Source organism: Falco punctatus (genome assembly GCF_963210335.1).
Source record: "Falco punctatus genome assembly, chromosome: 3".
Taxonomy (NCBI): domain Eukaryota; kingdom Metazoa; phylum Chordata; class Aves; order Falconiformes; family Falconidae; genus Falco; species Falco punctatus.
Window position 1 is genome coordinate 80,973,077 of NC_137582.1, and position 23,880 is coordinate 80,996,956.

The following is a 23,880-nucleotide window of genomic DNA, read 5'->3' on the forward strand; positions in this document are numbered from 1 at the left end:
AGCTGTCAGAACAAACTTAACTAAGAAGACTGAAGATTAAACACTTGACTGATAGGAAATTAAGAAGTCCTCTCACACTGACAAATACATCACCTGCATGTAATGAAAACCATAGAATGGATAAAAGTTCTCTGCTGAATGAGCTGCCAGCAAGAAAAATCAAGGAAGGGGCTATTTTTCAGCAGCACGGACATATAAATGGTACACTCGATGAACGTCTGCCTGCCAGCAAGACAGGCAGCCTCTGGCAACACACCTGGACCTTGCTTCCCCCAATGTTTGGACCTGATGATTCTTCCACGTTTTAGCAGCTTACCTAATCACAGCAAAACATGACAGTCATGGGAGAAAGAAAGCATACCTTATTTAAACACACTGAAATCAAAACTCAACATGCACATTTAATGTTTAGGCTACAAACTAGGTAATGAGACTTCCTCACGTATTCCAGCTGTATGTGTGAGTGCTTAGGGATGTACATGTATAATCAGATTTAAATATTGATGGGAAAAGAGAGAGAGAGAGAGAGACACTAAATAATGCATGAGGAATTGTCTCTGTTGTCATAATCATTACTTGGCTTGGACCTCAGCATCAGCATGAACTGGTCTTAAAAACAATCATTTGCTCATGTTAGTGGCTGCCAAACCTCCATCTAATCCATTCATTAGCAATATATCAGGTTAGCAAGCTTGCCATAGCAGGAAAATAATTACCTTTCCATTGTGGGGTCACACATTCTCTATCACATTGACATAACAAATAACTGCATAAACTGTTATAATTTATTTGCTTCTGAGCTGCCCCCCCGCCCCCCCCCCCCCCCCCCCCCGCAATTAGCCCTTCAGCAGATTGTATTAAACACACACAAACTATAACTACAAGAGTGCTTTGACCAATCTCAGAAATCTTAGACAGTATGGACAGCTAATTATGCAAGCAATTTATGGGTGACCTACCTTCAGGTCATTTCAATAAAGCTTGATAAAACAGCTGAGAGCAGACCATGCCAAAAGCCAACCTCACTTGGTCTCTTCGCCTTCATCTGCATGTATTAAGTAACGTACTATTGTGTCCCAGCATACACCACAATGATTGTGCAATGGTCGTGTGGGAAGAGGACTGCTGCTGTTTTAAAGATCTCTTAATTAGGTCCATCTTTTGCCTTAAGATGAAGGTACATGTACTTCCAGGATGGGTTTGGCTGGGCTGAAGTCAAGATAGCCTAACCATTTTTTTGCAAAATGCTTTAAAAAGAGGCAGCTCAAAAATGAAATTATAAGATGTGGACAGTAGGAAACAATAACGTTAGATTTCTGCTCATGTGAAAATGAATTACTGTAAGTAGTTCTACAAGGCTCTACAGCATGTCACCCCAAGCAGTTTCACCATAACTAGGTTAAGGTATTCTATTCCTTCCACCAAATATATGCAGTTTCCTAGGAATAAAATAAAGATCATATCAGCACTGCCTTCTGCAGTGTGTTGGTATGTTAATAAGGTCTGTAATGTGTGTCATTATGTACAATGCCTTTTGATTTTCTTGCTTCTCCCTTGACTTGTTACTGTGAGCACAGGGAAGACTTCCATTGGTACTGTTCCTCTGCCCCAGTATCACACTTTATCACGTGATTTTTTATTCATGTGCTATCACTACTAGAGACCTCATCTATTCTCAAGGGGAATATTCAGCTTTCTTGCTGCTCTTCTTTGTACTTCTGAAACCCCTTCTTGCTGAGTGCTCAGCAAACATGGAAGATTACACAGATCAGGTGGGAGGAACCAGTCTTTATATAATAGCATACTTCCAATAAATGCAAGCCTTTTTTAATGAAGCCTGACTGATGTTTACATACAACATTTCACATTGATATTTAACTAAAACCACTTGGCAGATACCTTAACAAATGATCATCAAAATATCCAAGCAATTTCTTTCACTACCTGACATATGGTTTTGCTGAATTTCATTTACCATTGCACTATCTTGTTATTTGGCTTTGTAAGATATCATTAACAGTCACTACAACTTTCTCTTCAGTCTTCAATAGGACTCACTAACTGCCTATCTCCCTCAAAACTGCCCAGCTTAACTAGTGATTTCCCTTTTGAATTCAAAATGTTTGAGAGGGTTTGAGATCATACTATCAGAAAGGAATTGGAACTATTCTGGAGTGTAAGTAGTAATACCTTTACTATTTCTGGGAAAAGCAATTAACACCACACTCCAGTGAAACTACCTTTGAGAAAGGAGATAACATTGCAAGCAAGTATTTCAAACACAAGAGGCCCAAAAGCAATTGCTTGGATATAGATCTTCTTTACTCAGTGCTATTCACCAAATAGTGTTTTGAGTTCTGATACAATGCATTATTTGTTTTTTTCCTCTTGTCACTGCTCCATCTGATCAATTGTATTGAAAAAAAAAAAAGAATTAAATCACATGTTGGGTGAGCATGCAGTGAAGACAAAGTTATCTTCTCCACAGGTGATAAAATGTGAGACTCACTGCTTGCACGTACTTATTGAAAAGTGGTCGGTAACCAACATGCAACAGCAATGTGTTGCAAGGTGAGAAGAAATTAGGCAGGAGAAAAAACACTCATCATCTACACGACTGTAAGGTAAGTGGGATTTACCTGTGGAACTTTTTAATAGGCCCCCCATTCAAGGGCTACCAGTACAGAAACAAAAGCAAGCAGAGCTGAAGACTCAGCAAAAGAATAGGGCGCTTAGAAGAAAGTGGTGTTTTCCAGTAGGAAGTCATTCCTCTAATGAAAATTTAACTAGGATACCAGTATAGGCAGCAAAACCCCCAAACAAACCAACATTACAGGGTTTTCCTAAATGAAAATAGCAATCAAAGTTTTATTTGCCTATCAGTTTTCGAATGTTAATCATTCTCGTAACTAGTAACTGTGGTGGTGAAGGTAAAGAATTACTTAAAACCTGCTTTATTTTTGTTTGTTTGTTTTTAAATCACTGTTGTGCAGCTGAATACATTCAAGGAAGCAAAACTGCATGGATGATTACCCCTATGGAAGCAATCCAAAGACTCATGAAGTAAAAGCTGCTTTCAACTTAAAGATCAAGGTTTTAAATTAGGAAAGTACTTGAGTCTCCAACTGAAGATGTTTGACCTGCTGGGTAAAGGTAATCCATCAGGGACTTAATTCAGGACTCTTTCAGCACACAGCGCAGGGGAGTTCCCCAGTGCTGTAGTATGAAACAGTAAAATGCTACTTAGAGCAACAAGAAAAACAAGCACTGCAATTTTACTAATATTAATAAAAATATCAGAGGCTTTCAGCCTTTCCCCTAAGAACCTGCTGCTCCTCTTCCTTCAGAACCCTTTTCCAAACACAGGCACAGGTGTACAAGTCAGCCCCTGGTCAAACTGATGTCAGAAAAGGAAACAGGTTTTCCTGTTCTTCATCAGATTGGTATTTCATTTACAAATATTCAAACAGGACTGGAAGGAAACCTCTGAGATTGCTGCCATGCTCATGGTGAGATATAAGACATATCCCAGAGAACAAGGAGTTATGAGAATTTAAGGCAGACCTAGCATTAACAATCCTGCACTGCACAGAAAGGCAAACCACAAACCATAGAAGAGCAAAGTGTTAAGTAGCTAAGTTTAACTAAATCAGCCAATGCCCTGCTTCCATCAGTCAGTAAGTCACCTGGGTCAATCCACATCTTCCTTAACCCTGAAACCTTAACTTCCTGCAAAAAATAAGCAGAGAAAATTACACTGCACTTAGCAGTAAAAGGACATTTTGAATATATCCTTTATCAAGAGAGGGATACTCGGTATATCTGAGGGGTATAATAACATACTACAACACTTTAATAAAAGCTTTCACCTCCTCTCAAAGCCAAGTAAATTCTTAGATGCCTCATTTAACATAACGAAACAGCAATGAAAACAAAATCAAAATAATATAAAGCAAAACACACAAGGTATGTATCTTTCTTCATTGCTCCTTTTAATCACACTGCAAAACACTAATCAGCCATGTAGCCCTATTACTGTATCACTGCAGCACCCAGCCAGTAAACAGTTTCTATTTACCAACAAGATTATCTGCAAAGAATACAACTGACAGCTAACATGGACGGTGACAGTAGCTGAACTAATATCGGGTAATGCATGAATCTATGGTAACTCAAGCTGGAGCAAGACAGGATTTCAGAATCTAAGGGCTCGTAATTTATCAAATAAATTCTACTGATAGGGAATATTATTCCAATGATATAGAATCCAGTGAGAGGCACACAAGTATTTCAGACCTTGGAAACCTTCCCCTCCCCCCCCCAAATCTTTGCTACAATTTCAATTAGTGACACATACAAAATTAAACTAGATATCCACTATCAGAATGGGGGAGCAAAATTAACACTGGTAATACTCTCCCTAATGAACAGCATAAAGAACAAGACTGGATGTAGGAAAAACTTCAACTCAATGTTAGTTTTCTAAACTTTCTTCAAACAGCAAAGAAGAAACACTGGGGGAAGCATGTGGAAAAGGAACAGGGCACAATGTGAGCTCTAGGATTTATTTTTTTTTTTAATATCTTACCTACCTCTGTGTATGTGTGTAAATAAATCTGCAATACAAACTCTGAAAAATCTTGTAGGAAGAACTTAAAAACCAAAACAAACAAGCAAAAAACCAAAGCAACTGATTTCATTTTGAGAAGCACGGATTAGCTGTTTTAGTAGAAAACAAGCAAATCCCAAAATGCATCTCTATGTAAAAGGGAAGCTGTCAGGGAAGACAAATCAAGCAATAGCAAAGTTTACTCCAGTGGATATTAGCTCAAAGGTCGTTTCCTGTCTGAGCCAGAACCAGTATCCAGGACTACACAGGATGACAGATAGGTGAAACTGCCATGGCAAAGCAGCACAAGGTACATTCAAACAACCTCTCTCTTATTTTGGTTGGGCTTTTTGTGCTTGTTTGGGTTTTTTTTTTACATACATTAAAGTTGCCAGAAGACTCATTTTCCCTCCATCCAAGAATTTCAGTTTTTCTATCACCACAGACAGCATTTTCATCTTTCTGTTTCTGGAGCTGAAGCAACACATCTTTTAAGAACCAGAAAGCCATGATACACTGAAGTTCTGACTCCACCATGAGGAGCTGGCAGCTTGTTTCCCACACTCACCTAGGAGTGTCACCACTAAACAACTGTTTGGGGCACGTTATTATCCATTTTTGCTTGAACCCACAGAAAAGTGACACCTTCTGCAAGCAGTTGCCTTGAAAGTAACTCATACAACAGAATTTAGCTGTGATATACCAGTTAAGCCTGTAGATTCAGTTACAAGAAGAAAAACTGACTGCCAAAGAAATGCTTCTCAGGCTTACTGTAGTAGCAGCCTGTAATGAGAAAATGTTGTAAAGTCAGTTTTGGAAAGCTTATAGGACACACAGCTTTTTTTATTTTAATGGAATTTTCTACATCCTCCTACTTAAGTATAAAGTACCACTTTAAATACCAAACACTAACTTCTGATTGTCCTCATGTGTCTGAGCAAAATGACAGGATGCTACACACTCAGGGACATTTAAACTGCTGCCTTTTGACAGCACAACTCCCAGCTGGAAGCATTTTGTCTTCTTGGTGAAAAAAATTAAAATATATATATATACACAATATGTATATGCAATAAATACATATACACCATATAAATAGATCTGTCCTGGTAACTGATTTAGGCACAGTATAACTGGATACTTTTGCCCTGCCTTCAGACAGATCCTTTGCATCTTCTGACAGCCTTCTATCTATCATTTGGGAAAAAAAAATCATATACCCTGGAAGACAACATAACTGGTAAACTAAATATATACCCTTAGAGGAAAAAACACTTACCACTACTTAGCCAGCTCAACATAAAAATACCAAGTCAACACTGGATCCCATATCGGTGTGCATGCATGCACACATATACAAGTTGGAAACTAGGCCTGCATGGTTTGGGCACAAGTTTTTACTCAGCCCAGTTTGCAGCGTTAATGCAGGCACATTTAAACAGGTTCTGACCTAAGTGGAAAAATCAGCACAAGAAGATAACTCTGTGCTTTCTGCACAGGAAGCACACATAGCTTGTGTGGCCACCAACTTCCCCAGAGTAGAGATAGAAAATGAGAGAGGTGAGCAGAGAGATGAAACGGGGTTAAAAGAATTCCTTGAATTACAATGACACAGACTGAACTTCCTCTCAACTTCATCAACAGCAGAAACCAACAACAAAAACTACTGTGACTAGTTTACCAACTTCAACAATCAGATTTGGAAGACACTTTTAAATGCCTGCTGCAGCCAAAAAGAAGCAAGTTTGGTATTTCTTTGTTTTCAACATGTAGCTGCCAAAATACCTGCTACAGTTTTTCAACCTACTTGCACATTCACTAGGCAATTTTAATCACATACAGCTGTTCATGCAACTTTAATGGTGTTTTTCCCCCTGAAACATTAATATTTCCTGGTTAACAGTCTCATATTATAAATCATGTTGTGAAATACAGCCTATTAAAGGGGGAAGTTTATGCAGAAGTTTTTGCTAAGCAACTGATACCCACAGAAAGAGAACAAAATACCACTCTGCACACACAGGCATTCAAATGCCTGAACTAAACACATCAGAAGGGAACAGATCACATTGGCACACACAGTATTGGTAGAACTGGGATTAGTTTGAACTGATTTCTTGTCTTGTTAGGTTATTATTTTTTAAAATTCATTTATTTTAAGAAGTGAAATACTGTTTACATCTTATAAACTAGACTTTAATATCACTTTATGATTGCTCTTCTTTTACATCTAGAAGAGATCACCATGACCACCTGATTTGGTTCTTCAGTCAACATTAAGGAGGGGATCACTCTCACGCTTTAAAACTTCTGGGTCTTCTTTGCTATATATAAATTAGCTGCCAAACATGACTGAAAAGATATTTAAAATGAAAACAGGAAGAGGAATAGAGGACAATCAAAGGCACTGTTTGCAATAGTCCTGCCTTGACCTCTATCTGGACAGCATTATCATACTTTCTTCATTGCCAAGGTCAAGGCATATATGGTTGAGGGCATATATTTTATTTAAACATACTGCAGAAGGACATTAAATTTTACAGGTCAGATTCTCCATGGTGCTTGAGCAAAGCTGGGCTGCAGGAAAGAGCAAACAGCCAGCTCACGTGACAGCTACCAAGGTGCAGCTTCCCTTTTATCTACCCAGAACAAACATCCTCAGCCTTGTTATGGCCAGACAGGTCCTTCAGCCCAACACACACTCTCTCTGCCTGAATTTTACAGGGATGACAGCTCATAGGGCCTATGGTACTGCCTTAACCAGCACCATTTGGTAATAGATATGAGCTCCGCAGTGAGACAAAGTCCCGTTGTACAAACAGTTGCAAAAGGGGGTGGCAGCTCTGCCAGTCTTTATCAGGTTTTTGCACCCCCATCCCCCCCCAAGAGCTCCTTCACACAGACAGAAGTTCCCCCTTGCCTTTCAGAAGCACTCTTGGCCATCTCTACGCCTAAACATTGTAACCGTACATGAAAGTTTCATACATAAGCAAGTTTCAGTGAATCAGCCTCACAGTACTGGCATACAACCAACCGTTCCAACCACATGATGCATTATTTCAACCATAACTATGAACCCAGATATGAAATGAGGTCCTGACTCATCCCAACTAAGGCACCTGAGATGACTGCATCCAGAGTCAAGTTTCCCCATTGCACAGCCAGTGAGAACAGATGAGACATCTCCTGTGGATGTTATGGCCCTGAGAACACGTGTGACCCCCTGGGCATCAGCATTTGTGTTTTTGAATGCGCAGCTACAAGTCTTCATTGGTACACTCAGCTCTCCCTGCTGCAGAGAAACACCATGGATGCACAGATAGATGAATGCTAGGAAGGGATCAGTTTCATCTTATCTGGGGCAATCTTTCAGCCATATATAACGAAATAAAAGTCTCCTGGGCACCTTAGAACAACATGTTTTTTGGCCAGGCAACCATGCCTCCCTCTCCAGGCTCCATGTGGTCTGCAGGTTTAATCTCATACTCCTGCAAAGACACGGGCAGGAGCAGGGCCACCCTTAACTCCATTGACTGCTCCATGGCTGCACGCTTCAGGCAAAGCAGCATTCAGTTGTGTATGCCTATTAGGGCTCTAATACTGGAAACAGAAGTGGAACAGACAACCAAGGTAATTTAATCTAGCAAGATAATTCAGTATTAACCCACATCCCCTCCCACTGCCTCAAATGAATCAATGACAAGTGCCCAGGCTTCTCCTTACGGAAAGGGAATTGTATGCCTATTATCTTTATGCTTCACTCCATACAAACTGTAGAAATGACTGTACTAGATTCTGAGCTTACTGATCTCATTGTGAGCAGGGATGGCTTCCACAGAAGTAACTATGTTGCTATTACTGTAAAGCAGGAGGGAGATCTGAATTGGGCACCTGTTACTTAATGTACTCTCCGCAGTCAGAGTCTACTTTCCAGATGTTTTTTCTTGTTGTTGCTGCTGTTGGTTACCAAAAGCATGAAGCTTGACAAGCACAAGAAGAAAGCCTCTCCTCCATTCCTCTCTGTCCCCATCCTGCTTTTGCAGGGCATGTATACAAGATAAACACTAAACAGTTCCCTTAGCTGTAGTGACTTGAAACATAAAAAGCAGAAAAATTCCCCTCATTGCAAGATTTTCTCAGTAAGGTGTCACTTTTATCCCTTGTATAGACTAACTTTTTAGAGCAGATACTTCTTTAAAGTACTCCCTATCCCTGCCCACAAGGAAAATAACATCTTCAGCTATGGAAGTATCTAGGTTCCTTCTTGAAAGTCAGGAAATTATACAGAAGGTTATTAAAACCTAGACATAAGACTGTTCCTCGCTCTGCAAGTTTTCCATTCACAATTTCTTAACATTCAGAGTAAGTTTGCACCTACACACATGTGCGGTTGTGCAAGCCTGATATGCCATTATATATCCATCCATCATCCAACGGGTTGCCAGTACTTTTGTGGAATTATGTTGAGGAAGTCAACTACAACCCCTCCTTCCTACAAGGGCTAACATACAGTGTCTCACACCTGCCAAGAGACGGAATTCATTCACTTCTAATAACAGCGGGCTTTCAGTAGATCGCCTCCATAATTCTTCATCAGGCATTTGTACGTGGTCTTACCAGTGACAGATGTAGTTGCTTAGCTCTCACTCAGCTGGTTCACTGCCAGAAATCTGCAGGCCAGGCAAGCTGGGAAAGTGTTATATGTTATGAAGTGCCAGGAGAGGGAGGGAAATCATCACCCAAGCTCTTCTGGGTCACTATCACGATGTCATTGATGTCATTGCTGAAACAATCAACCCTGAAGCACAACATGATGATTGTTTCCCCAACTCACATTCACAGCGTGTTTGTTCCAGTAGGCTTGAAAATGAGGGGATGTGGCAGGCTAGGTTTTCCTGCTCAGTAGGTTTTTGCTCCAACCTAATTAAAAACATTCAGCAGTTCACTGAAGTTCCTTGCAAACTGCACGTGTCCCATGCTTTAAAACAAGCTCTGAAAGCAAAGAGCTTGGGTTTTGTTTTGTTTTTTATCTTCCAAATGTCCTCCCCAGATGGACAGGACTCCTCAGAAATTTCTTTGTGATACTATACTGATGCTGCTGAAGCAGAAATGCTGAGCTTCTTCTAAATGATCTTTGTTTTACTGTTACTGTTAATGGCTTTTTTCCTCACCTAGAAGCTAACAAGGAAAGCCACTCTTGATTCTATGATGTGCAGAGAAGTGACAGCACAGCTCACGGGAAACAGGCAGCTCTGGTCACCTTGGTCTGAAACTGGGTCAGGGATGCCAGTCTGTGGTTATACCCAAGGAATATGCAAGTAATACTGGGATTTGGACACTGAGGACATGACCACCCTTTTCTTGCAGGCAGAACTTGGGTACTTCAGCTTTAGTGCTCTGAGAGAAGGCACCCTCCTCACAACTAAGGCTTATTTTATGCACAAGTTTTTAAAAAAGGTCAAATTTCTAGGAAACATGTCAGAGGATCTATGCAAGCAGCCAAGCCAGGCCCTGCACTGCCATACCACCTTAACCCAAATGCAAGCCACTGCTGGGAGATGGCCACTGCCGTGCATTATGTTGATGCTTGTGGGAGAACGTGCACCGATGGAAAGTCAATTCAGCTCCAAGCAGTGTTAACACTGCTGGGGAAATTCGGCGGTAAAGACTACATCAGCTTCACACATTATGCTTGTAACTTCATCCTCCCTACTGAAAACAGACCATTTGCCTGTCAAAAGTCACTCCGACATGGGGAACCGCAGCAGAGGACGGTGTCCACACAAAAAGCTTGAGAGCGCATCAGGAAAGCTCCTGCCATCAGACAAGTGTTAAAGTATCCTCCAGACCAGCTAGCTCCCAGATTCAGCCTTTCTCAGGAACTGGTACCTCAATGTTTCAAAAAACACCTGTCATCATCTCCAAAAGTAGAGTGCCCTTAAGCTGTACAGCCAGGAACACATTCCTTCAGGGCTGTAACAAGCAATTAAGGGATGTGAAGCAATTACTTTTATACCCATACAAATGAAACTCCTCCAATGCAATTAACTATCCCTTATCATCTACTGTTGAATTTGCAGAAAGCATATGCTGTACACCCTCTCCTCCCCTAGCTTTTCCACAATTTTAATCAGTTTGTTTTAGCTAATGTAATGGAACCTACCTATTCTAGAGAAATAATATATGGCTGCAAATTATCTGAGTATTTTTTAAGTCTTTTTTCATTTTGAATATAATTTCATTTGAGATTTTGCAGCTTTCATTTCTATTAATAAATTATTATTTCTTCTTTATAAGTGATGAGCTAGTGTGTCATGTAATTTTTTTCCCCTAAATAGACCAAGACTTTGATCTAATGGAAGTCCTTGCTGGGAGTAGAGAGACTTTCTCTGTCTAATTTAGTTACGAAAAATATTCAATTAAACTTGGGAGTTTAATTCATTTAGTTATGAAAATTAAATGAGCTCAATAAGGTACATTTGATTTGCCTCGGGGCGGGGGGGGGGGGGGGGGGGGAAGGAAGAGAAGAATCTCTGAAAAGGGAACAAATAAAAAGGTAGAACAAAAGTAACTTTTCCTGCTCACGTTGAAAGGTGGGTAACATTTCCTGTGCCTACATAAAATATATCCACAATAAGTCCATGCAAAATTATATCCAGAAGCCACATGAATACCTGGTAGTAACACCCTATTTGTCTCCTGAGTATACAAAAATCCCTGTAGGTCATAATAAAGTCCATCCTAGTCAAGGGAAGATCTGACTCCTCACACCAGGAAGACACCATCCACACACAACATTTTTCCACCTCCACTTGGGGAAAAAGGAAAATATTGGAATTATTTTTAAAAACCAGAACAGCAACATGGACCTCTCAGACAGAAGCCCCCTTCTAGTTTTGCAGCCGTCACTTACCATTTTTGCAGATAGGACAGCACTGATCAGGCTCATACACTGGATCCACGCACTCAGTCTGGGGACAAGCTGAGACAGTGCACAGCACTTCACCATTGGCTTCACAGCGACACTTCTCACATGGAGAAACCTGAAACACAAATCCAGCCACCTTTTAACCTTCTCACTTAACGCCCTCCTAAAGCCCGCAATACCTACCTACCTTCCCATCTGCACTGTCCTTTCCTTCACCTCTTTTTCTTCCTCACTTCAGAACAAATGCTTTTCGTGGTCTGAATAATGCAGACAGTGAGGCTGGGTGCCTGCAAAATTACCAAACCACAGCAGAAAAAAACCTCACAGGTTCTGCTCTGAACCTCAGCAGCTAATGTGAAAAGGGATCTTGGGCACAAGAACACTTTAGGCTTTAACACAAATAAAGCCAAAATCTCCCTACCGCATTTCTAATGAACTTCCAGCAAATTATGTTCCTAATTTAGATGAAATCCAGTTTAATTAGAGGTTAAAAAAGTAATTTAGCAAAAAATACTGTATTTACAGAAGAAAAAAATTATGAAATGAAATATGAAACTTCTTTTAATGGAAAGCCTTGTTGCAATTTTTCCAGGTTTGAAAGCTTTTCGGTAGCAGGAAGTTGCATTTTATCGAAAATTATAATTTTCAAAGAGAAGTCAGGAAAAAACCTATCCTTTGAATTCAGGTATTTCACATAGGTTAACTGTATTTGGACCACTCCTGTAATACTCGTAACCTTCTGAAAAGAAGCTGCAATTCAAAGAAAGGGGTGAAGCAAAATACATGTCATCCTTTTTACCTAGTGAAATATTACTGGGTTTGAAGAACTCCACAGAATAGGAGCACCACAAGGTGACTACTTGAATGACCTACTTCAATGAAATCAATTCCAAACAAAACAGCATCAAGGCCCTATTTAAGAAAAAATGGACTTCCAAATGTCTGCATTTGCCACACGTACAACTCCAGCTGCTCTCTTCAGTGTTTCAGGTGCTGCTCGTTGCATCGCTGATGTCCTCGTACCACACAAGGAGCTGGAGGTGGAGGGAAGCAAGGGTACTGAAGAGCAATAAATGATGTACTGTAAATCTCATTGCTATACACGAAAACCCACACTGGCATCCATGCTCACACTGCGGGATGAAAATGCAGCTGAATGTTATTATTAGTGATACTCTAAATCTATAATCTCTGCAGATTCTTGGTTTACTTAAGGATGAGGTGGGGGGTTTTTTGGTTTTTTTTGGGGGTTTTTTTGTTTTTTTTTTTTTTTTACAACCCCCTTTTCATTCCAGACTCCAGTTGATGCAAACAACCACCCATTGCATTTCTCCAATAAAAGCAGAGTAACCTCGAATCTAAAAAAAAATATTATATTAATTCTCTGTGAAGAATCATCCAGATGTCTAACTTGCAGATGATCTCTTTCTTCTCCCTATTTCTATAGGCAGCCCATATTTTCATCAAATCCATTCTCTGCTTGCTTGCCTCTTTCACATCCTTCTCACTTCCAAAGTTCAAACATGCTGACGCTTGCACAGCACCAGCTCCAACTAAATGCTCATCCATGCTTTGCCACTTCTCTTCCCACCTGCCAGGGCTGTTATTTGCTTATGCACTCACATATCTTTCACGCTGTCCCCTCTGCTTAGAAAGCCTAAATAGGGTCTCTTGCTGTGTTGCTTTCTGCTTTTACTACTATTATTTATTTCAGGCTTCCTTTGCTAGCTACTCATTTCGAGTTTTCTCTTTGCTTTAACTCTATCAAGGATAACACCGCACTATACATTTATAAAATGCCACAAGGAGGCTGCCCAGTACTGCAGATTTTTATTGTAGGCTTTGGGCCAAGAATTTTGTCCAGTAATTGTTTATAAGCTGCCATGTTCACTTGCAGAGCTGGAGTGTCAGTGGATGAGGAGGCTTCTGATCCAATGATAAGAGTCGACAGACTCAGGTATCCCAGGTAACGACTTGAACCACACATGAAACTTTTGAGCGCCAGCAAACCTGAGCTCCTACCTATCTGCTAGTCAACAGTAAGAATCCTTCCCTCTGGAGTTACAGCCACAAACAATACATAGTAAATTATGAAAACATGCTTTTTAAGGAGGACTGTTTTTTTTTTTTCTTTTTATTATGAAGGAACCCTACTTGATCAAAGCTACCAGAACTCAATTCCAAGGATCAGGCTCAACAAGGCTAGCTTTCAATCAGTTTTTAACATTTTTTGCCATGACTTGAAAAAAATGCAAATTTGCCAGTCATCACTGTTCAATGAGACCAGTAACTACAACAACAGATACTCCTCCCAGGACAACACTTAGCAGCTGTGCCATTCAATATTAGAAGTGATATAAAAAACAGAGTATCTGATGATAATCAGGAAACAAGACAGCACACAGATGTTATTCCTAAAATCTCTCATCTGTAAAATTTAAACATATTCTAATTACATAGGTTGTTACTAGAATTCTAAATTTGTCAGAAGCCTAAACTTCTTACAACAACAAGAAGCCATTTAATGAAGCACTGAAAATACTATCAAATGAGAAACAAAATTGCTCTAATCTTTATCTAATAATGATGATTCAGAATAATGCATTTCCATCCTATACAGCACATAGACTTGAGGATTACATCTTTCATGAACAGAGCACACCGTTAATGTGATTTTGCATTCACAAATAACCTTCCTGTGTAATAAATCATGGGATTTCAGGGGAACACATTTAGTACACATTTAATAAGTACTGTCATCTATACAAGCCACCAGTATAAGCAGTGGTAGCAAGGTTAAGGAAGGTCTCCATGTGCTTATTTCTACAAAGCTCTTTTCAGGCATGTAAGTGAACCACAGTGGCTGCCAAAACAGTATTAGTGTCAACCTTTATCTGCTCATCTTTGGACTAAACGGTAGTATTGCTTTTTATATATGATCAGGATGCAGCAGGAACTGTAGAAAAGGCCCGCTTCTTTCTGCATCTTAATGGCATCTTAATACTCAGACACATAATCATCACTAGAGGGAGAGAGAGAGACAGTAAGACTGTGCGTATATGCAACAACAATTAAATAAATCAGAATGAAAAGACACATTTGGTCCTTCATTTCCTCTCTTCTACTCTTACAACGTAAGCGTGTTCCCTGCAGCGCAGTTCCTAGTGGCAGCCCATGCAACAAGCATCCCACTTGTTCATCTCTGAAACGACCTGCCCAGCAGCACTAACCTTAGCACATCTGACATAACCAGGCTGGACTGGAAATAGTACCACCTATCAACCTCTCTCTGAAGACTAATGATACCACATCCCTGTGGTCTACAGATTAAGCTATTACCTCTATCGCAGCAGTGGTTCTGCCTATGCAAAACCCACGGGAAGATAACAAGAGGCACAGAAGTCTTACAAGTTCACCAGGCAGCCATAAAACCTGTAGAAAACAGAGTGCAGATGGCAAAAAAACCCACACAAAAACTTCTTCAGAATTGTTTAAAGGGAAGTTTATGAGCAGATGTATAAATGGACTTGCAGATGTTGTAAAAAAGCAAACACAGCATTGTGTAAACAGGTAGATTTCCCACTAGTGGGACATGAAAAGAACTGCAGCTCATTAAGTTGCTGCATAAACCTACTGCTCTTAAGTGTAAATTGGCATAATTAAAAAGTGACAAATCATTTGCAGTCACTGAAGTTCTGGTACAAAGTAATTTGAGCTCTTCTCCCTTTCCAACATGGCAAATTTTACTTAAAAGCACAAAAGAAACCAAAACCAAACCATCAAAAAAAATCTGAATTTAAAATAAATAAATAATATATATATATATATATATATATAAAAATCTGCATTTGGTTCCTTGAGCCTTGAAAACATCCAGGTTTAAAAAAAAAAAAATCAATCATAATCCCAAACTTATTTGTTATTGTGCTGGAATTTTTATTAATATTTCCTTGCCACTTACACAACTTGGGAGAACATGAATGGGGTTAGGCTGACAAGAATAAACCTATCAGCCTTGGCTTTACTTCAAAAATACCACAAATGTTTCAAACATTTTTCAAAGTTTGTTGACTTCCATATTTCCAAGCAACTTATTCACAAATAAGTACAATTTTCAGCAGGAGAGAAATTCTAAAAAAAACCCACATGAAGCAACAACTTCCAAAAACATAGGTTCTTCCCAAACACTACACTTCTGAAGGTAACTTATGGTCCTTGTCAGGCTCTGACATAAAGTCAGCCTGTATTTTCAAATCGTACTGTATGACTGAAAAACATCTAGTGGAACACGTTCTCAGCAACCTCCAGCTCCAGTGCAGAATTTCATCCTCACTGCATTTCACCAACTAAGGCTTTTGCTCCCAGTTCTACTTGTATGGATGCTGTGATCCCTCTGCCATCCTGCCTCACAATACCCACAGAGGAGTAGAGTGGAGCTGATGGAAACAACTTTATGAGACCTCATCCTTCCCCCACACACCTGTGCTGTGTTTTGTGTCGACATCCAGGTCCTCTTTGAAAACAGAAAAAGCACCTGCATGCGCATGCATGCACACACACACGCAAAGCCTGCAGAAAGGACTGTGAATCAAACAATAAACACATCAAACCTCCCATTCCCTGGCGCACACAGCTTTCGAGTTACCACTGGCTCTGGTCAGGGCAATTTTTTGCCATGCCAAGCCATAGAAAAGTTTTATATAAGCAAAATCCCAAACTTGCATGGATATTTACACATCTATACATAAATGTGCAGAAAATCTCACTTAAAAGTTAGTAGGTCACATTTTTCTTCCTTTAGTGATGCCAGGTACTCTTTGCCACAAATAATAGATGCGGACACAGAGAAAAATCAGATTACTATCCATTTATAACTCCTTCCCTGACCTTCACCAAGAGACAGGATATTAGTAAACTCTCTAAAACATTCAACTTTGAACTTGTAAAATGACCTCTGAAACTGTGAGCAATTACCTGCATTTGCAATTGCTTCCACTGAGCAGCAGCAATCTGACCACATCTGTACCTTACCCTGCCAGACATCTCCACTGACTGCAGTGGCATGGGCAAACAGCTGCATTTACAGTTTTGTGCTCACAATATTGGAACCAACGTTGAAGCTCAACTAAAAACCAAGGTCTTCACACATCAAAATAAACAGGCTGCTGTCCCACCGCCTAAATGCATCAGTAACTTCCCTTGCACATCCTGGGCAGACAACCCTTCTCACTTGTGTTTCCAAAGCTGGCTTACAAAAAGTGGTAAGGGAACCGATGTTTCGTTACAGGAAGGTATCAACACAAGGGCTGAAGGCTAAATGGGGTTAAAAAGAAAGCTGAAACAAAGTCTTTTCAGAACATTTCTGTAAATGTCATTGTTCAGCAGTCCTTTTTTACCAAGGTTGCCAGCCACATTCAAATGTAACAGGGAGCCTTAAGGTTCTATTCTCTCACTACGTGCTTAACACAATAAGGTATTTCAGTCTTGCTTTACAGCCATCAATACAAAACCACTATACAAATAGACAAAGAAATGCAATTTGTTAGAAAAGCACCAATGAAGAGTGGGGAGAAGCATTTAAAACTCTGACCTACAGAGAACGTGTGCAGAAGCATCACTGTGCTGGCCACCCCTCAGAATTAACTTTGCTGGAAAAAGAAGGACCTCACAATCCATCTCTGAAAATGTCACACCAACTAGCAGCTGTTAAAAGTACCTTCTCCCTCTTAAGGCAGAAACAGCCACCACGAGACCGAATGCAATCCTTGAGGGTGACATGGAAAAAGGGAGTATGCTATAATGCTGTCTGCCATACTTTGAAATCCACTATTGTTCTACACATTATTCCCGATACAGAGCATGGGAAAACACTGTGATTTATTCCAGAGAGAGTAATTCTGCTCATTTATTTATTTTTCAGTAAGTTCAAAACATGGAAAGACATTATGAATCAAAGTTTCCAAGAACATGCAAACACCAGAGAGCAGAGGTGGCAATTTATTTACAGCCTTCACAAATACATTTTCTTTTTCTCCATCCTGAGAGAGGCTCAAGCTTCCAGAACCCTGAACTGGATTTCGTACTCCCCTCAACATATTCAGCTCAAAAATCTCTGGTGTGTTCCAAAGTGGGGTTTGGACTAGCCCTGTATCTAACAGTCCTTTGCAAGCCAATTCTTAAGAGCCTGCTTGCAGATCTCAGCCACAATAAAACACTACAGGGAAAAAGGTAAGGTAAGCAAGCAGAAAATCAGCTCCAACTACAGAACTTTTCAGTTGCACTGTAATAAGTTGCATTTTCAACGACAATGACCTTGCACAGTAATGTTAAAGAGGTCCTAGTCTAAAAGGATTCCCCTAATTATAAAGCTTTGCAAGTCCTTTGTTTAGGTATCACTGTGATCCAGACTTCGAACCACACTCTTCAAAAAGAAGGCCCACAGTAATTCTCAGAAAGCAAACCTTATCCAACCTTGGCAGCACAGTTTAAATCGTTAAAGAGAGCAATGACTGTTAAAAAAAGGTGTATCATCACAGGCTGATTACTAGGAATAAAGTCAGCCCACAAAACCCTGCTTGATCCCTGCAAGGTAGAAGTTTCACACATAACAGTTAAATAAGGAAACAAATGAATTGCTGAAAATTTTCATAAAATCCACATCACCTCTGAGTAGCATCCTTCCAAGTACCATTTTTTACTGTAAATACCAAAGGAATTGATAAAGATCAGCCCCCTCATTTAAAAATGTTACAGTATCATAGAGCAAGAAAGGCCGTATTTAAGGGTAGCATTTTACCGCACTGCAAAAGTAGTATTAACACAGAAATGAAAAGGGGAGGGTGAGACCCAGAACACCCTCCGAGAAAGCACCCGAGGAATATAATGCCACTTTGAATAAGAGAAGGACCCACAAAACGACTTTTGGCTTCAGCCCTTACCATGAACTCCTCTAGGGTCTGGTAGGTTTTCCCTCGAAACTCGCAGTAGTTCTTCCTCTCCTTGCACTGCGGGCAGCACTGCGTGGTGTCCACATGGACACACCGAGGGTGGAGCCTGGGGCACTCGGGCTGTATGCACAGCGGGCCCTCCTCGGTGCAGAGGCAGGGGCAGGCGGAGGGGCCCGGCGCAAACTTCTCCCCAATGGAATATACGAAGCCGCTCTCGTCCACGCAGCCTTTCCCACGGTAGTCCGGATAGGCATACTCCTCCGGGGGCTCGGGAGTCACGCTCGCAACGGCTTCTGGGAGAGACAAGTCTTCAGCCACCTGAGGTTCCTCGGGAGCGGCATCCCTTTGCTCTTGCACTTGAATGCTCCCAGATTTACTGCTCGTCCCCTGGCTGTTCCAAGCCTGCTTTTGCTTAGTCCAAGACTCCTTGTTTAAGTAGTTCCTGTTTCCTTTGCTCTTCCAGTCCCTGCTACCCTCCTCCCTCCCGCTCCTGCCGATCTCATTCATTTTCCCTGGGCCTGTCTGGCTGTCCCTTGTAGATGTGTGATCCCTCTTTTCCTGGCTTGCCTTTATCTCCTGTTTGTCTTGAGCCTTGGCCAGTTTTTGCACAGGTATGGTGGAGCTACAGAGGGCAACCATGAGGCAGCAGGTTACAAGAAAAGAACTAGAGAGAGCTCCAATTGCCATTGCAGTAGAGCTGGGCATCACCTACTGCATCCCACAGGGGACACTGCATTCACATCGGAGGGAAGCACTTCACAGATCCACAGTCCCTAGGAAGAGAAGGATAAGGAACACTTCAGCTGCTGCACTTTTTCACACCCTACACCCACGCACCCACCCCCCGGCCTCCACTAATGCAACATCTCAAACAACACGCAACCTGCCTCGGTAGTTTATGCAAAAGGCAAACAACAGCCTGGTGCTGCATCCCTCCTCCTCCTCCCCCGCTCTGCCAAGTCTTATAAATAGCAGGGCTCTGGACACAGACCCGGCGTCTTCGCCTCCGTGAAGAGCACCACGCAGAACTCCAGGGAGTTCGGATTTGCAAAGGCAGGTGCATGCAAAACCCAGAACGTTTGGAGGTTATTTCTCCTTTCAAATGACAACACGTGAAGAGGATGGACGCTTGCTGAATTAAATGAAGCTCCCCTAAACACAGCAGAGTCCGGAAAAGAAATCACCCAACGGAGTCCCAGTTGCTGACTGCGTGCTCGATGGTTTTCATTAACCTCTTATCCAGTCTTGAAGTATGCTGCTGTTTTGGGGTTTTTCTTAAATACCTGCCAGCCAGCACATTTCTGTCAAAGACAACTAAACCCATGCGCATTAAAGCAAGCAGAGCCAAACTACCCCGCTGCCGAACTACCTAAACAAGCACACACCACCTCCTCCTCCTCCTCCCCGTGCTTAAGGCAGAGCAGCGCCGTTAGGAGTTTCCGCAGCAGAGGCTCATTTAACCCACATCCTCCAGGAGTTCAGCGACACTCCCGGCTCCTGTCCGTAAAACACTGCACTCCGAATCGGCACAAAACCAACCAAAACACGTCCACGGCTCCGGCCACGGCAAGCGAAGGCGCTCCAGCCTCCCGGCACGGCCCCACCTCCGCGGTACCGCTCCCCAAAGCCATTTAAAAGCCTCCCTCCCTCCCTGCCCGCCCGCCTCCCCCGGCCCTCACCGGCGGCCCGGCGGGGGCGGCGGCACCGGGGGGCAGCGCGCTCCGCCCGCCCAAACTTTCCAGCGGGCCGGGCAGCGCCGCCCGACCCCCCTGCCGCTGGGGGAGCCGGGGCCAGCCCCTTCCCCGGCCCTGCAACGTCCCCCGCGGCCCGGCCCGGCGCCTCCCTACCTGCGCTGGAGCCCGGCTCAGCCCCGCCGGCGGCTCGGGGCGCCAAGCCTCGCCCCCCGCCCGGCTCCCATGGCGGGGCCGCGGGCGGGCGGCCGGCGTCGGCTTGTTGCTGCCCGCCCGCCGCCGCCGCGGACCCGCAAAGCCCGCAGCGCAGCGCGGCGGCCAGGCGATCCGGCCCCGCCGCCCCGAGGGCGGGCTCCGCCGCGGCCCCCGTTTCTCTCACATGGCGGCCGTGCGCCGCCGGCCCCGGGAGCGGCGGCAGCGGGGCAGGACGGGCGCTCCCTCCCTGCCTCCCTCCCTGCCTCCGTCCGCCCGCCGGGCCGGGCGCAGCGCGGGGACTCGCCACGGGGCGGCAGCGCCTGGTGCGGCCGCGCAGCGCCCCTGCCCGCCCCTCCCCGCCGGCGGTGTGGGGGGCGGGGGGCAGACCCACTCGTGCCGTCGGGCCCCACGGCGGGCACGCTCCGGGCCGGGAGGGGGGCGCCCCGCGCAGCGGGCGGGCGGCTGCGGAGAGGGAAAGCGGGGCACGGGGGGCCGGCCGGGGCGCAGCCCCGCACACCGGCGGCCGAAACTTTTGCAGGTGTCAGGGCGTCAGGTCGGGGCCTGAGCCCCGTGCGCCGCCCGCGGCTCGGTGCGGCGAGGACGGGCGCGCTCCCGCGGCGAGGCGCGCCCCCGCCGCGCCCCCCTGCCTGCGGGGCCCGGCCGCAGCCCCGCGCTATAGCCGAGCCGCGGGGGAGGGGTGGGGGGGCGGTTAAACAGGGTCCGGCGGGGCCGTGCAGGCCGTGCTCCCGGGCTGTCCCCACGGCCGCGGAGGCGGCTCTGCCTTAGCCCGCTCCTGCCGGCCTTTTCTGGCAACGAGGTGGTATGTGACCTGCTAGTTGAGATATTGACTTACGCTTTCAAACGGCCGATGGACACTTCTGTAATTAAATATAATTGCAGTTTTTCTCCTTTATGCTTTTTGGTATGGAAAAAGGATGGTCCATTATAAAGATGATGGCTGCAACACACTTAGCCAGACTGTTGGGACAGAACACCAAAGGAAAGCTAGAGGTGTTTTTGTTCTGGACCTGAGAAAGGGCTTGGAATGCAAAAGGTTACTTATTTATGTATGTATTTATTTTTAAGCCGCATTTGATGACATACCAGAATAATCTTCTTGAGTTTTGCTGTACAGATGTTCCAGAGCAGTCCCAGCTGCACTAATCCTGCTGCTGCAGTAGCTCTTTAGCAGTCTGCTGTGCCCGACTTGTGGCTAGGGCCGGTTTTCTCGAAGTACTTGGCACTATAACTGAAATTTTTTAAGGTAGGTAAACCTTGTAGATTTTTTTTTTTTTTCCTCTAAAATGGTAGCACTGCAGGAGAGCACCGAAAATCTGCTGGATACTAATGTTTCACTGTTAAGTACCATCATGAGCGCCTGTTATTTGTGAAAACGAAGACACTTAAACTCCTCCACAGGAGGATGCAGGTGCTAAACTCTTCTGGCTGCTGGGTTCTCCCTATAAACAACTACGAGTCCTGTCTAGTTCACAAAATTATTTCTATTGACATCATCTCATATCTCCCAGTGAGATATTCACCAGCTAAATAATGGTTTAATCTGAAACTTTAAAATACAGAACTGAAGTTTTGAAGGGTACGAAGAAGTAAAGTGTTTCCATAGGTTGCACTAGTAAAATGAAATTCCACATTGCTACGGGATTGCTAGGCAAAGTCTTACAGAGTTAAGCTAGACCTTTCACATTACCTGACTAATAATCATTAAGAAGTATTTGCCTTCAACTTATCGTCTTATTACCTCTGAATAAAGAGTTTAATCTTTGCCTTTTCTGAAACAGGAATTTTACATAGCATAAGCTGCCATGGGGCGACCAACCATACACCACATCGCTGATTCTGGAAGAACAACATGAATGCCCATCCTAGGCTTTGCATTCACAAGCCTGTAAGCTTTGCTATCAAGCAGCAGCTAGTTGTGGCTAGAGCAAACCAGAAGGAAACAGGGGGCCTAGGAAGGCTCTGCTATGTCTATGATAAAGAGGAGAGAGAAGCCAGTTTGTTGTTCTGACATTTTCACATGTTCCCAGGTGAAACTGGTACAAAATCTGAGTTCTACAGCATTCAGGTCTTTCTCTGTAGGAGCTCTGCCTCTCCCAGACCTAGTTATGTGGCACACAGATCAGCCAGGGCTGAAGGTTCAAGATACCGCTGTGTAACAAGAAGGGCAAAGCCTCTGAGCACTTGCATAGCAACAGACTACAGCTCCTTCTAACCTTCTCGGCAAAGAAAGAGGTAAATACCCTCGTTTCTTTTTCTAGAAGATTTCTCACTGGACTCCAGCCTCTGTTTATTCAGTTCATATGTATATTAAGTGATGGATTGTACCTGACATTAGGACCCTTGCAGAACTGATGCCAGACTGCTTCATTAGTGTCATAGCATCAATTTGCAATATATTATAGTCGAAATGGTCAAACAGAAGATATGTAAGAAATATTTGGTGTTTTTTTTTTCCATGTGAGGTCTCAACTAGAAGAAGAGAGAAATGTGAAAATCTGTTATTTGAAGGATGCTTTTAACAATGTCTTTAATGTGATATTTATACTTCTGATATAATATAAAAGGCCCTGGAGTCTGAGTCCTTCTGTTTATTCATGGGATAGACACAGCGTAAAATCACAGGTCCAAGTTTCCCCACTCTGCTGTCCCCCTAGGCAACAGTAGCAAGGACAACTGTGTCTCTGGATGAGAATCAAATTCTGCATCTCGTTCAAGACAGCTTCCTTTTTGCTGGGTCTTGTCTGCATGATAAGAACTTTGCATTAGCTGTATCAGAGCTGTCAGGAGCAAACAGTCTGCTGGTTTTAGCTTATTTTTACTACGAATTAGCCTACTTTTACTAGGAAGAAATTGAACGGAAAACAAAAAAGGAAGCCAGCAGCCGAGATAAAGATGGTGTTGGCGAGGAATGACTTAAATTAAACTAGTGTGATGATCATCTCTGTTAGACCAGCCCAGAGACAGCGAGAGTGGACATCCGGGCTGAAGATAGCTGGCTATTAGTCAGAAAAACATAAACATCTACTCCATGAGATTAGGGGGACTGATTTTTTGAAAAATATTTTTTAAGAGTCGCCTTGGAGTGAATGACAAGAACCTAAACATGGGATGTATGTTTTGCCAAGTTAACATTGGTTATCTGCCTGATTAATAACAATATAAAAAAACCCCAGTCTCATAGCTATGCAGATGCTTCATTGCAACGTCTAAGACAACCACTTTTAGCCTATATATTGATAAAATGAAGCCCTGGATATGCACATACTCACCCCAGCACAGGCATGCAGCCCCGACACCTAACGCATGCATTCCTTCACATGACCTCATACAAGGCACGTGCCCCATCTTTCCTATTCTTATAAAAGAGGTGTCCCCTGTCTTCAGTGAGAAGTCAGGGAGAGAAAAGAGGAAGCTCTGTGAAAGCCTGTGGACCTGGGCTGGGCTGGGCAGGGCAGGGGGCAGGGGGAGCAGAAGAGGGCCCCCCAGTGC

The 23,880-nt window shown here is 43.1% G+C and overlaps 1 protein-coding gene across 5 annotated transcripts in view; it reads right to left on the reverse strand.

Moving 5' to 3' along the window:
- Positions 1-21,670, reverse strand: part of VWC2 (von Willebrand factor C domain containing 2) — a 67,448-nt gene extending 45,778 nt beyond the window's left edge. Inside the window, exons 1-3 of one of the 5 annotated variants that reach the window (XM_080379057.1) lie at positions 20,332-21,668; positions 18,476-19,257; positions 11,523-11,652 (exon numbers count right to left, since the gene is read on the reverse strand). In XM_080379057.1, the coding sequence (XP_080235183.1) occupies positions 11,523-11,652; positions 18,476-19,189 (844 nt within the window). In that variant the 5' untranslated portion in view covers positions 19,190-19,257; positions 20,332-21,668. The other 4 variants (XM_080379059.1, XM_080379060.1, XM_080379058.1 and 1 more) reach the window with 4 other exon arrangements.
- Between the last annotated feature and the right edge of the window lie 2,210 nt (positions 21,671-23,880).